The sequence below is a fragment of the Corvus kubaryi genome, unplaced genomic scaffold (genome assembly GCF_017639235.1).
Source record: "Corvus kubaryi isolate FWS band 111438036 unplaced genomic scaffold, C.kubaryi_AGA036_p1.0 37193, whole genome shotgun sequence".
Lineage (NCBI taxonomy): Eukaryota > Metazoa > Chordata > Aves > Passeriformes > Corvidae > Corvus > Corvus kubaryi.
The window spans coordinates 644,334-658,045 of NW_024581055.1; the positions used below are offsets into that span (position 1 = coordinate 644,334).

The window sequence follows — 13,712 nt, forward strand, 5'->3', positions numbered from 1 at the left end:
TGTGTGTGACACTCTGTGTGTGTCACTCTGTGTGTGTGTGACACTGTGTGTGTGTGACACTCTGTGTGTGTCACTCTGTGTGTGTGTGTGACACTGTGTGTGTGTGTCACTCTGTGTGTGTGTGACACTGTGTGTGTGACACTCTGTGTGTGTCACTCTGTGTGTGTCACTCTGTGTGTGTGTGTGACACTGTGACACTGTGTGTGTGTGTCACTCTGTGTGTGTGTGACACTCTGTGTGTGACACTGTGTGTGTGACACTGTGTGTGTGACACTCTGTGTCACTCTGTGTGTGTGTGACACTCTGTGTGTGACAGTGTGTGTGTGTGACACTGTGTGTGTGTGACACTGTGTGTGTGACACTGTGTGTGTGACACTATGTGTGTGTGTGTCACTGTGTGTGTGTGACACTGTGTGTGTCACTCTGTGTGTGTGTGTCACTGTGTGTGTGTGACACTCTGTGTGTGACACTGTGTGTGTGACACTGTGTGTGTCACTCTGTGTGTGTGTCACTGTGTGTGTGTGACACTGTGTGTGTGTGACACTGTGTGTGACACTCTGTGTGTGTGTGACACTGTGTGTGACACTGTGTGTGTGTGTCACTCTGTGTGTGTGTGACACTCTGTGTGTGTGTGACACTGTGTGTGTGTCACTCTGTGTGTGTGTGTGACACTGTGTGTGTGACACTGTGTGTGTGACACTGTGTGTGTGTGTGACACTGTGTGTCCCTCTGTGTGTGTGTGACACTGTGTGTGTGTCACTCTGTGTGTGTGTGTGACACTGTGTGTGTGACACTGTGTGTGACACTGTGTGTGTGACACTGTGTGTGTGACACTGTGTGTGTGTGTCACTCTGTGTGTGTGTGACACTCTGTGTGTTACACTGTGTGTGTGACACTGTGTGTGTGTGACACTGTGTGTGTGACACTGTGTGTGTGACACTGTGTGTGTGTGTCACTCTGTGTGTGTGTGACACTCTGTGTGTGACACTCTGTGTGTGTGACACTCTGTGTGTGTGACACTCTGTGTGTGACACTGTGTGTGTGACACTGTGTGTGTGTCACTCTGTGTGTGTGTGACACTCTGTGTGTTACACTGTGTGTGTGACACTGTGTGTGTGTGACATTGTGTGTGACACTGTGTGTGTGTGTGACACTGTGTGTGTGACACTGTGTGTGTGTGTCACTCTGTGTGTGTGTGACACTCTGTGTGTTACACTGTGTGTGTGACACTGTGTGTGTGTGACACTCTGTGTGACACTGTGTGTGTGTCACTCTGTGTGTGTGTGACACTCTGTGTGTGACCCTCCCTCCGTGTGTCCCCATTCCCGGCCGTTCCCAGAGCTCCCCTCAGCAGGCCCTTCCCAGCTCAGCCCGGGAAAGGCAGGAGCTTTCCGGGGTTTTTCAGGTGCCTGTGAGGGTCCCACGGAGGGAAGGGCCACGTGCTCGGGGCCACAGCGGTGCTGGCACCGCGTCCCCAGTGCCACCCTGGGCAGGAGCAGGCCACAGGCTCTGCCTGCCCCTGTCCCAGCGTCCAGACCTGGGTGTCCCACAGCAAGAACCCACCCAGTTCCACCAGAGCAGCGCTGGGCTCCAGCAGGAGCTCACAGGTGTCCAACAGAGCCTCTAAAGGTGCTGCTCCAAGGAAATCCACAGCCAATGCATTTCTCACGCTTACACGCACTCGAAGGCCAGAGGCTGGGAATCAAAGGCTACTTCCAGTAAACACAAGATCCTCCACTCCTTGGCTCCCACGTAAACACGACCCAGAGCAGGCACTGCAGCCCTGCCCTTGAACACATCGAGCCCTGAGCACGTCTGGAGCTGCTCCCCCTCCTGAGCAGCCCTGCAGCTGCTGCAGCCCCCAAAGCAGCGGGGTTTGGCACGGGGACGCCGCTTTTCTGCCAGTGGCTTTTAGCTTTTGTTCTGCTAAATGACTCCGTTTGCCATGGCTGACTTCAGCAGGAGCAGACAGAGGTTTCCAGGCCAGGGTTACACCAGCTCTGCCTGCCCTGTGACAAAGGAAGGGGGACACCAACCCCCCATGTGTCCCGTGGAAAATCCAGCCTGGGCAACGCTGCCTGAGCATGGAGCAGCTAAAAGGCTGAAAATTAAAGGAGAAAATGTTTTATTAATATTTTATTTGGTAATATAATGTAATTTTGGTAATATTTTATTTAGATTTGCAAAGTGCTTTGGAGATAAAGTGCCACTGCAATGTGTCAAGAGACATTATTATTATTTACCATTACTTGTGGTACAGAACAGCAAGAGATTTAATTAGATTCCATCCTAAATTCCTCTAGACAGGAGCCTGTAATTTGCGTGTCTATAAAACTATCTAAAGCAAAAAAACCCAGAGGACACTAAAAGTCCTTGACAATGTGAGGAAGAGCCTGGGAGCAGTTAAAAACATTCAAGAACTTCTTCAAAGATGATACTATGATATTATGATATTATGACATTAACTGAGTGCTGGTTGGACCCACACTGAGGCTGATGGAGAGCCTGACCCACTGCTTGAACTCTAAATATTTGAAACACATCTATTTGTTAGCACTAAAAACACCTTGGCATATTGGCATGATTACAGATTTCACAGGAAAGGACATAAAATTAGGGTCAGAAAGGTAAACCAGAAGAACCCCCTCCACTTTGGGGGTTTTTCAGTAGCCAGGTTGTGTTCATGCCTTTAAGTACAGAGGGGAACCCCACCCGGGGCTGGAGAAGGAGGGAGCAGCAGGAGACAAAAGGAATTGTAATGGGAAATATTTCCATGTGACATCAGATGAAACCAAGTTGAGCAAAACTCTGTTTGCAAGCGCTGAGCTCCAGCAAAGCCCCAGAGCTGGCTGGAAGCTGCATCAGGAGCAGTTGGGAGCTGCCTCTGCCAAATCCTTCGAAATCTAAACCCAAGACTGGAATATTCTTCACACAATATTTTCACAACAGATGCAAATTAAAAACCCAAACCAGCCACTGCTTCCCAGCAGGAATCCCAGTGCAAGGAGAGATCCAGGCAGCTCTGGAGCAGGGAGAGGCTGGAGCAGGGCCAAGCCTGGATCAGGCACCGCTCCCTGGGCCAGCCAGGACCGAGCTACCCCTGCCAGAGCCAGGACAACAAAGATTTCTGGATCCCAGTCACCATCAGCAAAAGCCCCTCTGCTATTCCCAAAGTGTTTTCCAAGTTGTTTGCCATAAAGTGGACACTAATTTGTCATCCCCACCCCATCCCAATACTCAGTTTCCCCTTATCAAGCCAGGAACACAAAATGTGATCTCAGAACAGGGTCCCAAGGACTGGGAAAAGAGGATGCTTCAGTTCCAAACCCAACCTCCCCAAACACATGTTCTGCCTCTGACCTACCAACCAAAGACACAAAAGCAGCAAAAAGGAGAAGCCAAACTCTTCCACGGCCCAATGCTGCCAGTGCCTGCGGATGTGCATCGGCAGCAGATAACGCACTGCACACAAAATGCAAATCTGACAGATCCCACAGACCTGTAAAGCAATTTTAGCAAGTATTAAAGCTGGCTGATAGCTGAAAATCCGGTTACGAGCCCTGATAATATAAACCAGTGTAGGATTAGAGCTTACAAAGTCTTGCTTAAAGGAAAAAAAGACCATTAACAACGTACTTACAACGCAAACTTGCTTCTGAAAGTAAAAATAAGGATCCCATGCAAGTAGCACCTTCCCTGCACTGATCCCAGGGCAGCACGAGGGTGGAACATTTAGCAGGGCTGCTGATGGTGTCGAATTGTTTGTTTGATCATCTCTCTGCAAAGGTCAGGACGGTCACATCAACCAATTCACAGCTAATCCAGCCAAAAGTGCCCTTCTGGCCACCTCCCCACCGTGGGCGGCCTGCTGGGCTCGGACCTGGGGCAGGACAAGCTCCTGGAGCCGCTGTCACGCAGGACATCCCACGGGGAATGTCCAGGCAGGGCTCTCCGAGGAGAGGATTATGTGCTAAAGCCTTTTCGCTGCAGGAGATGCTAATCTTGGGAGGTCACTGGCCAGGACCTCCAGCTCGGGGTTAAGTATCTTCAAAATTAAGGAGTGAGCAGCCAGGAGAGGGCCCTGCCAGCTCCCAGCAAGGAAAATGGGGAAAGGGAGGCTTGGGAGCTCCATTCCTGCAGGGGATCTCACAGGGAATGTGCCCAGATCATCCCTGGGGTGGGTGCACCCCTCACGGAGGCAGAGTTGGCCTCGCTGGAATCACCACAAAGAGCAGAAGCTTTATCAGTCATGCCAGGAAACTCCCATCTGTCTCCAAGGGAATGGAAGTCCCCCCCACACACATCCCCCTCTGCAGGGTGGGGTGTCTGCAGCCTTAAAAAGGAGCTTCAGAACCAGAGTCGGGGAATGGTTTGGGTGGGAAGGGACCTTAAAGCCCATCCAGTGCCACCCCTGCCATGGGCAGGGACACCTCCCACTGTCCCAGGCTGCTCCCAGCCCCAATGTCCAGCCTGGCCTTGGGCACTGCCAGGGATCCAGGGGCAGCCCCAGCTGCTCTGGCAATTCCAGCCCAGCCCCTCCCCACCCTCCCAGCCAGCAATTCCCAATTCCCAATCTCCCATCCAGCCCTGCCCTCTGGCACTGGGAAGCCATTCCCTGGCTCCTGTCCCTCCATCCTTGTCCCCAGTCCCTCTGCAGCTCTCCTGGAGCCCCTTTAGGCCCTGCAAGGGGCTCGGAGCTCTCCCTGGAGCCTTCCCTTCTCCAGACTGGACGCTTTAAGGATTCTACACGAGATTTAGACTTGTTTTGGGAGCTCTTGGTGCCTGTGTGAGGAACTGCCTGTGCTCAGGACAGTCACTATCAGGAGCAACTTCTGATTCCCATCCGAGGGGTTCATGGGACCTTTGCCTGCATGTCCTGTCTCATTTTCAGGCACACACTCCTTCAATCTGCCGCTCAGTGGTGTTGTACAGGATGAGACCTACCTGGAGCATCAGGTAAAAACCCTGACAGGCAGCCAAGACATTCCAGGGTCTCCTTCCCTTGCTCGGGACATTATTTCCAGACATTATTTAGGGTAAGGGAGGCAAAATCCTCACCTGAAAGGTCGCAGGGTACCTCCCCCAAGATGCTCAGGCTCCCTTTGTGCCTGCTGGCTTTGGAGCAAACAGGGAGTATCTTAAATATATCCCCTCAATATTTTATCATCAGTCTCATCATCTTGTAAAATGAAATATTGTCTAGTTCAGTTCAGAGTGAAGGGTCTGAAAATCCCTGTGAGTGAGTTTTGCAGACAAGCTTCACTAATCCCCAAATCTAAGGGATAAGCACAGACAGGAACTACATGGAAGAAGATGTCACCCAGCCACCCAAAGGGAGGTTGCACATTTTTATCCAAGAGGATAAGAGCTCAAGATTCCAAGAAGTTTTTGCATTTAAAGAGTATCTAAAGCACTAAGCTGGCAGCCCTGACGGAGGAGAGTTCACCCAGAGCAGAGCTGTCAAAGCTGGTTACCCCCTCCCTTCCCTCTTGTCAAACTGAAATGCAGCAACTCCATTTTATTGAAAACTGAAATCTGAGGGGACTGGACACTGGGCAGGTTGGCCAGAGAGGCTGTGGGGTGTCCAGCCCTGGGGATAGCTCCAAACCCAGCTGAGCAGAGCATGAGCAGAGTCTGCTTTCCCTGCTCTGGGCAAAGGTGTCACGCTTAGGATGTCAGAGGTTCCTTCCAGCCTCCTGAGCCTTCACAGGCTCTTCAGATTCAGTTTTGGAGAAGGAGATACCTCAGGGTTTGCAAAGTTTGACTCCCAGGGGCCAGTGCTGAGCCCAAAACTGGCTGAGGTTACACAAAATACTTCAACTTCATAGAATGTCAGAATGGTTTGGGCTGGAAGGGACGTTCAAGATCATTTCATTCCAACCTCCCACTGTGCCAGGCTGCTCCAGCCCCAGTGTCCAGCCTGGCCTTGGACACTGCCAGGGATCCAGGGGCAGCCACAGCTGCTCTGGGCCTGCCCACCCTCCCAGGGAACAATTCCTTCCCAATATTCCATCCATCCCTGCCCTCTGGCAGTGGGAAGCCATTCCCCTTGTCCCGGCACTCCAAAGTCCCTGCAATGAGAAGCAAATTAAATTCCACCACTGAGTTGGATGGTGTCCTGGGTTGCAGTGTATTCTATTACCATCCCCATCAGCTGTTAAAATCAGGTGGGGCAGTGTTTCCTTGCCTCCTTCCCCCCAGACTATCTTGCTGTTAATTGCCCATCATTGTCCTGCCGCCTGACTCAGAGATAACTCCCTCCGGACTATCTTCTGTTAATGAGCCTAATCAACACTCTGCCTCATGACTCGTTACCCCATTGTGAGATGCTCCACCCAGAGGGAAGAACCAAGCATCCCATCGTGGATATAAGCTGAGGCTGAACACCAGAGACACCGGCTTCCCACTGGATTTCCAGAGGACAGGAGCTACACAGCCACCACTGGACTTCCAGAGGAAGAGCAGACTGTTTTACTACAGGATCACTGCTTCAGAGGACTGCAGCCACCATTCTACCAGACTGCTACCACCACCCTGCCTAACAGGGTGTCAGGTTGTACCTTGACTCTGTCAGTTTGACAGTGTTTTCTTTTACCTTTTTTTCCTCCTTTTCTTTAATTTCCATTAAATTGTTATTCTGACTTGGTGCCTCCCACTGGTTTGTTTTCAAACTAGTACAGATGGGAAGAAGAAGATCAGGACTCTATTAAGAGCCCTCAAGAAACTGCAGGGCACTTCAGAGGGTGCTGACAGCTCCAGAAGGGTTTCACTGCTCTCCCTCTGAAATCCCATGCGGTTACATAATCCCGAATGCTAAAAGGGCTCTGTGCGTATGACTGTCAGAACCCGTATCGCCAAACTTCAGAGATGCAAAGTCAGTAACTTGAAAGTTCAACACAAGGTTCATCCTTTCCCTTGTAAAAAAAAAAATGCAGTTGCTACAGTTTCTTGTGCAGCATTTTCCCTTCCTTACTTCTCCTTCCCAGAGGGAATTTTCCGGCAGGCAGCGAGTGCTCTGTCATCAGCTGGGAGGTGGAACCACGGAGGTGCACAGAGCTCCCACCTCCCACCCTCTGCTCTAATTGCTCCATGTTTGTTCTGCTGCTCCTGCTTCCCGCTGGGAATGTCAGCTGCTCTGGAAGTGAGTAATCCTCAGCACAGCTCGGATTTATCCCTCAGCATCCCAGACCATGGGACAGCACAGCTCCCACCTCGCCAGACCCCCATCCAGAACCACCCTCGACAGACCCCTCATCTTTTAATAACAGAGGCACCTGAAGCTCTATTTTTAAACAGAAGACTCACTAAAGACTTATTTCCACAGCGCTGGGAGCTGGAGAGGGACTGGGGACAAGGCCTGGAGGGACAGGACACAGGGAATGGCTTCCCAGTGCCAGAGGGCAGGGATGGGTGGGAGATTGGGAAGGAATTGCTCCCTGGAAGGGCAGGGAGGTCCTGGCACAGGGTGCCCAGAGCAGCTGTGGCTGCCCCTGGATCCCTGGCAGTGCCCAAGGCCAGGCTGGACATTGGGGCTGGGAGCAGCCTGGGACAGTGGGAGGTGTCCCTGCTTGGGCTTTTTGCTTGGTTTTTCTCAGCCAAGTGGTACAACTAAGGCAGTTCTCCTGTTTCCTAAAGCCACGAGCCTTCTGCACATCCTTGGCAGGGAATATTTCAATCCACAGCCAGGCAAAACCCCCCAAACCTGTTCAGCAGGCCCAGCGTGAGGTGCAGGTGATACAGGAACATCTGTAGGGATGTCTCCCAGGCAGGGAAACCCCAGAGCAGCAACACCAGGACTGAGCCAGCTGAATCCCTCCCCACTCCCTGGCCTTGCATCCCACCTCGGAACTGAGGAGAAGAACCCACAGGAAGGTCTGTGGACACCCTGCCCTGGCTGCCTTGCCTGATATGCATGAAGTCAAAATTAGATCAATTCTGAGGCAAAAGACTCAGAGTGAGGAGTGGGCACACGAGGCCTGTCCAAACCCCATTGTGCTGGCACAGGGGAGAGCCCCAGAGATCCCAAAATCTTGGAATCATCCAGGTTGGAAAAGCCCTCCAAGGCCATGGAGTCCAGCCTGTGCCCCATCCCCACCTTGTCCCCAGCCCAGAGCCCTGAGTGCCACCTCCAGGTGTTCCTTGGACACCTCCAGGGCTGGGCACTCCAAACCTCCCTGGGCAGCCCCTGCCAAGGCCTGAGCACCCTTTCCATGGGGAAATTCCTGCTGCTGTCCACCCTGAGCCTCCCCTGGCCCAGCCTGAGGCCGTTCCCTCTCCTCCTGTCCCTGTTCCCTGCCAGCAGAGCCCGACCCCCCCGGCTGCCCCCTCCTGTCAGGGACTTGTGCAGAGCCACAAGGTCCCCCCGGAGCCTCCTTTGCTCCAGGCTGAGCTGTGAGCACCAGCTGGAGCCTCTCCTCCTCCCTGTCCAGCCTGGCCACAGCTCCTGAGCACGGAGATCTCACAGCCAGGAACACAAAGGGCTGGGAGTGACGTGACAGAGATCCCACGGGACAAAACCTTTGTGTAAAATAAGGATCACCTGCACGTCCATGAAATCTCCCACCGAGCTGTGCTGCTTTAATGCCCTACAGAAGGCTCCTGACTCCCACAGCAGCCTGGAAGGAACTCCGAAGAGTTCTGGGGGGAATTACAGCCCCCCCATGCCCAGTGCCACCCCGGAGAGGGACAGTGTGTCCCCTGTGCTGGCCCACAGTGACAGTGCAGTCTGCAGAGGCAGCTGTGACCCGCGGGGCTGTCAGCCCGCGTTCCGAGCTGGGAACGGCTATGTCCCCTGAAAGGGCTGCTGCCAAATTTAACCAGCTTTATCCTGATTCAGGGAATGCTCCAGTTCAAACGCTGCATTATGAGCTCCTCCATGGGCCAGAGGCTGGAGCAGATCTCAGCCGTGGCACTCGCTCACGCTGAGGAGTCTGCCCGTGCTCCACTTTAATCCTGGGTCAGGAGAAGTGCAGGACACTGCAGAGCGGCAGCCCTGGAGAAGAGCAGAGGCAGCAGAAAGGAACCAGTGTAAGGGCTCGTTCAGCAAAGGTCACTGCTGAGCTTGGTGCTCAAACCCTTCAAACAGGGATACAGGGAGACAGGAATTGCCACCCTGGAGGGGTTTTCAAGGAAGGCAGGTCTGGAAGTTCCTTTGCCCCAGGAAAATGGAAGTAGTCTCTGGAACAGGGACACAGATCTCCCCATAGCCTCTGGAGAGGGGGGAAGGATGAGCAAACATTACCTGACACACACCAGAGTCAGAGAAGGAACGCAAGAGTTTGGAAGGTGGGCAGGACCTGCATGAGCAGGAGCAGCTGTAATGGAGCTGTGAGCTGCAGAACGTGCCCTGGTACCTCCCAGGCGAGCGGTGACTCCCTGGGGATGAGGAGCAGAGGACTGGCACAGGTTGCTCAGACAGGTTGTGGATTCCGATCCCTGGAAGTGTGCAAGGCCAGGCTGGACAGGGCTTGGAGCAACCTGGGATAGTGGAAGGTGTCCCTGCCCATGGCAGGGGTGGCACCAGATGGATTTTAAGGTCCCTCCAACCCAAACCATGCTATGATTCTGTGATTCTACTCTTGCTCAGTAAGAGGCCCAGGAATAGCCTCCAGTTCAGCCAAGATTCTGGGCTGGTACCAGACACAGTTCAGGGAATCCTGAGCTGCAGCCTGGGGTGATGCCAACACCTGCAGAGGGTTCAGGACACCACAAACACAGAAGAGCAGCCAAACCACCATCTGCTGCCAGTCTGCATATAGGACTGGGACTTGCAAAGTGCTTCCTGCTCCCAGGAAATCCAAGAGCCACAGAGTGGATTAAAAAAAAATGCCTGAGGTATAAAAAGTCAGCAAAATTCCCAAATGAAAATATCCCCTACTTCCCACTGCTGATGATCTGCTACCTCCTGTTGAAGAACCCAAACCTTCCCTAAGCTTTATCCTTCTGAGACCCAACCACATGTACCCAAACTACCATAAAGAGTAAATCTGCAGATTTCTCTTCAGCTGAACACAAAGTGCTCCTTTATCTTCAGATCCTAAGGCAGCCCAGGATTTCTCCTCACGCTGTGCCCACACCAGACAGACCAGCGCAGCTCTGTTCTCTCCACAGGCTGATATCTGAGCTGTCTTTCCAAGGGTCAGGAACATACCACATGTTCCCCACGTCCCCAGACTGTTTCCCTCATCCTGGCCCTCCCAGGAGCAGCTGGAGCAGCACCAGAGCCCAGCTCCCACAGCCATCACTCCGGCAGGACACGGCCGACGCTCCCCGCGCTGAGCCACGGCTGCTCCGAGCTGCTGCAGCCCCAAATCCTCCCCTGACAACATCCAAGAGCTGAATTCTTTTTTTTTTTAATGCAATCAGGGCCAGAGAAGAAAACAGAAATACGTAAAAGCAGCACTTACAGTCTCTGCTGGGGATCACGAGCTCCGAGTGTGCTCCTTTGAGAGTCACTGTTTACAGAACCACGAAGGAGAACAAGGTCCACACACCAGCTCACTTGATCCACTAACAGCACTTCTCAAGAGCTATTTTCTCTGACTGAGGAGGGCACAAAACTCTTGACTCTTCTCAAAACTTATGGCAAATAAAATACATGAAGAAAACCTCCTCACTGCACCATGCTGTAGCTACACCTCGTCCGCTGCCTCCTCAGACTTTTATCACTCCAGCTGCTTCTTTCTGGTTGTGTCATTACTTGTTCTAGCATCTTTTAATGAAATGGGTTACAAATGAATAATGCTTCACTCCCCTAGCCCAGAGTGGTGCCTGCCCTCTCCATCACCTGGGAACACCCATCCCCCTCCTGGAGCTCCCCTGGGTCCCAGGTGCTGATCCCTGGCCTGGATGGAGCCTGTGCTCCAGCCCTTATCAAATGATAAACACCAGAACTAAAGCAGGCAAGGGGCCGAACCCTGCAGCCTCTTGTGCACCATCTCCCCCTCCATTTCACAGTTTTTCTCCTTCTTCCAACCTTCTCTTATCTCCAGTAAATGAGAAATCCTTTTCTTTTGGCTCCTGCACTTCGGTGCTTGTAAATCACTGTGCACATAATCTGGGGAGCTCTTAAATCTCTCCGGCTCTAAGTCCTTGCTTCCATTTTTATTAATTTCTTCCTTTTCTTCCAGACGCCTAAAAGCATTGGACACAGCCTCCTTGGAAATGGTCTGTGAATGTCTTTCCTATCCACACAAATCACTTCCCTCCACTAGTTTTGTAGCACTTCACCTTCCCAACAGATTTAACTCCTGCCATCCCTGACTGCCAAGATGAATTTAAATTTATTGCCCTTTTCTCCCTCCTGCTCATATTTTTATTGCCTAAAAACAGCCAATTCTATCCTATTCCTTGTTTCCCCCCTTTCCTCACCCAGCTGTCCTAAGGGAAACCATGCAGCAGCTCCATGATTAACCCTTCTCTTTAGTTCAGAACATCCCAACTCCTTAGTTCAGCTTGGGAGCCAACACTTGCCCCAAGAGCTGTCAGTGAGGAAGCCCCTCTGAAGGAATTACAAATATGCAAGGAGTGTGGCAGCTCTGGATAACATCCCTGTAATCCTGCCCCACGTTCCGCCACACGGTATCGGCAATTCCAGCCCGGAATCCCAGCATTTGATTGCTGCTTGGATGCAAAATGCTTCATTTCTTTTGACCTGCACATTTTGGCACTTGCACTCTGCTTCACGTGAGAGGAGCCATTCAGAAGTGACAATATTTACTGTCACCCTTGAAACACACAAACACACACACATATATACATCTGTATATACTCATACGTATTTTTTCTCCTCCTTCCTGGATCCCACCTGTGGGTGCACAGCCACAAAGCCCCCCCCACGTGTTTGTTGTGCAGAATGAGATGGTGATAATGGAAATAAGGGCTTAAAATAGCAAATTTCCCTTCAGCACTCGAGTGCTGTTTGTTTGTGGCTGCGATTCCAGCAGCCCATGTTCACACACATCGCCCTGACCTACTTTCAGCTTTCCCAATCCTGTGGCAGAGGCAGCGAGGAGCTCGCAGGAGGAATCAGAAGCAGTCAGGAGAAATCTCACTGCCACGTTTGTAATAGAGTTTTATGGCCATTAATTCCAGCTAGTGTCAAACTAATGACACAAGGGACATCAAAGCATGAAGGCATTTACATAATACCGGAAGAATCTACAATTCTATTACTGTTTATTCAGGCAGCTTCTGCTTGAGAAGGAGGAAGATGACACGCTGTCTGTGCTCTTTTGAAATCATTCTAATTTACAGCCCTGCAGAGAGGCAGCCAGTTTTCTAGGAATTCTTTAATTCCTCACTAAGGAGTTTCTGATGTTTTGAAATAAACCCTGCCAATTTGATTTTCCTCTGGAAATCTAACAAATAAAGTGCTTTTATTCCTGTGGTCGAGCCCTGAGACACCGAACCCGGCGTCTGAGGGAGCAGCTCACCCCAAAGCAGGGCTGCTCCGGGGGAGCTCCCACCCAGCCACCACGGACACGGGGGACAAGGCAAACAAACCAGGGGCTGTTCCTCAGATCCGTGCTCTGATGTTGAACTGTCTCACCCAGATGGAGCTGACAGAGCGGGGCCGGGGCCGGGAGCTGCGGCAGAGGCACGGCGGTGCCGCGGTTTGACGGTGACGCGAGCGGACGTTTCCAGGGTTCTGGGAGACGTTGCCGGCCTCTGCGGCCCCAGCACTGAACACCCTGCAGGGCACGGCTCAGCCAGCCCAGACGAGTCCCCTGGCTCGGGCTGGGGTTGGGAAAAGCACAGCAGAGCACACCAAGTGCGACCTTCAAAGCCAGCCAGACCCTGCCCTGCGCCCCAGGCACGGATGAGAAGGTGCCACCGACAGCGCTGGGAGAGGGTCTGGTCACAGGTCAGCTGTGGGTGACTCCAAAGTACACCAGCAAGGGACAAAAAATCCTCAATCCCCGCCCTCCAGGTCCCTTTGGGGGTATGGTTTCAATTTGGAATTCACCACCAAAGAGATGAGCATTGAGAAGAAAACCCTGGAATAGTCTGGGTGGGAAGGGACCTGAAGGATCATCCAGTGCCACCCCTGCCATGGCAGGGACACCTCCCACTGTCCCAGGCTGCTCCCAGCCCCAGTGTCCAGCCTGGCCTTGGGCACTGCCAGGGATCCAGGGGCAGCCCCAGCTGCTCTGGCAATTCCAGCCCAGCCCCTCCCCACCCTCCCAGCCAGCAATTCCCAATTCCCAATATCCCATCCAGCCCTGCCCTCTGGCACTGGGAAGCCATTCCCTGGCTCCTGTCCCTCCATCCTTGTCCCCAGTCCCTCTCCAGCTCTCCTGGAGCCCCTGCAGGCATTGCTGAACCTGCTCTTGGCTCTGGTTGTCTTCAGTTCACGGAGGTTTAATGCTGAAACCTCCTGACTTTGGCAAGACTGGAGACATTCCCAAGACAGAAAAGCAGCACAAGACTCAGGAGGTAAAAAATGGATGTGACCCCTGTGACCAGCAATTCTAAAATCACCACAAGAAACACAACTGCCAGTTGAAACCACTCAATAGCTCATTTATATTTATATTTATACTTATATCTATATTTTTTTTTTTTTTTTATGTGCTCTTAGCTGAAAGTCTGCCCAGGGAAATCTCATCTTCCTCAACTCTCAGCTACAAAACGGGGCAACTCTAATTTGGATCTTTCCATGATTATTAGGTTCCCATTCATATTGAATCTGAGATTGTCTCTGGTAGAAT

The 13,712-nt window shown here is 52.2% G+C and overlaps 1 protein-coding gene across 10 annotated transcripts in view; it reads right to left on the reverse strand.

Annotated features, from left to right (window-relative positions):
• Positions 1-13,712, reverse strand: part of MAP4 (microtubule associated protein 4) — a 152,512-nt gene that overhangs the window by 69,895 nt on the left and 68,905 nt on the right. Inside the window, exon 1 of one of the 10 annotated variants that reach the window (XM_042022286.1) lies at positions 3,641-3,922. The exons of the other annotated variants lie outside the window; for them this stretch is intronic. Within the exon in view, the coding sequence (XP_041878220.1) occupies positions 3,641-3,680 (40 nt within the window). The 5' untranslated portion in view covers positions 3,681-3,922. Of the gene's footprint in view, positions 1-3,640; positions 3,923-13,712 lie in introns of those variants that run through there. 10 annotated transcript variants of the gene reach the window in all.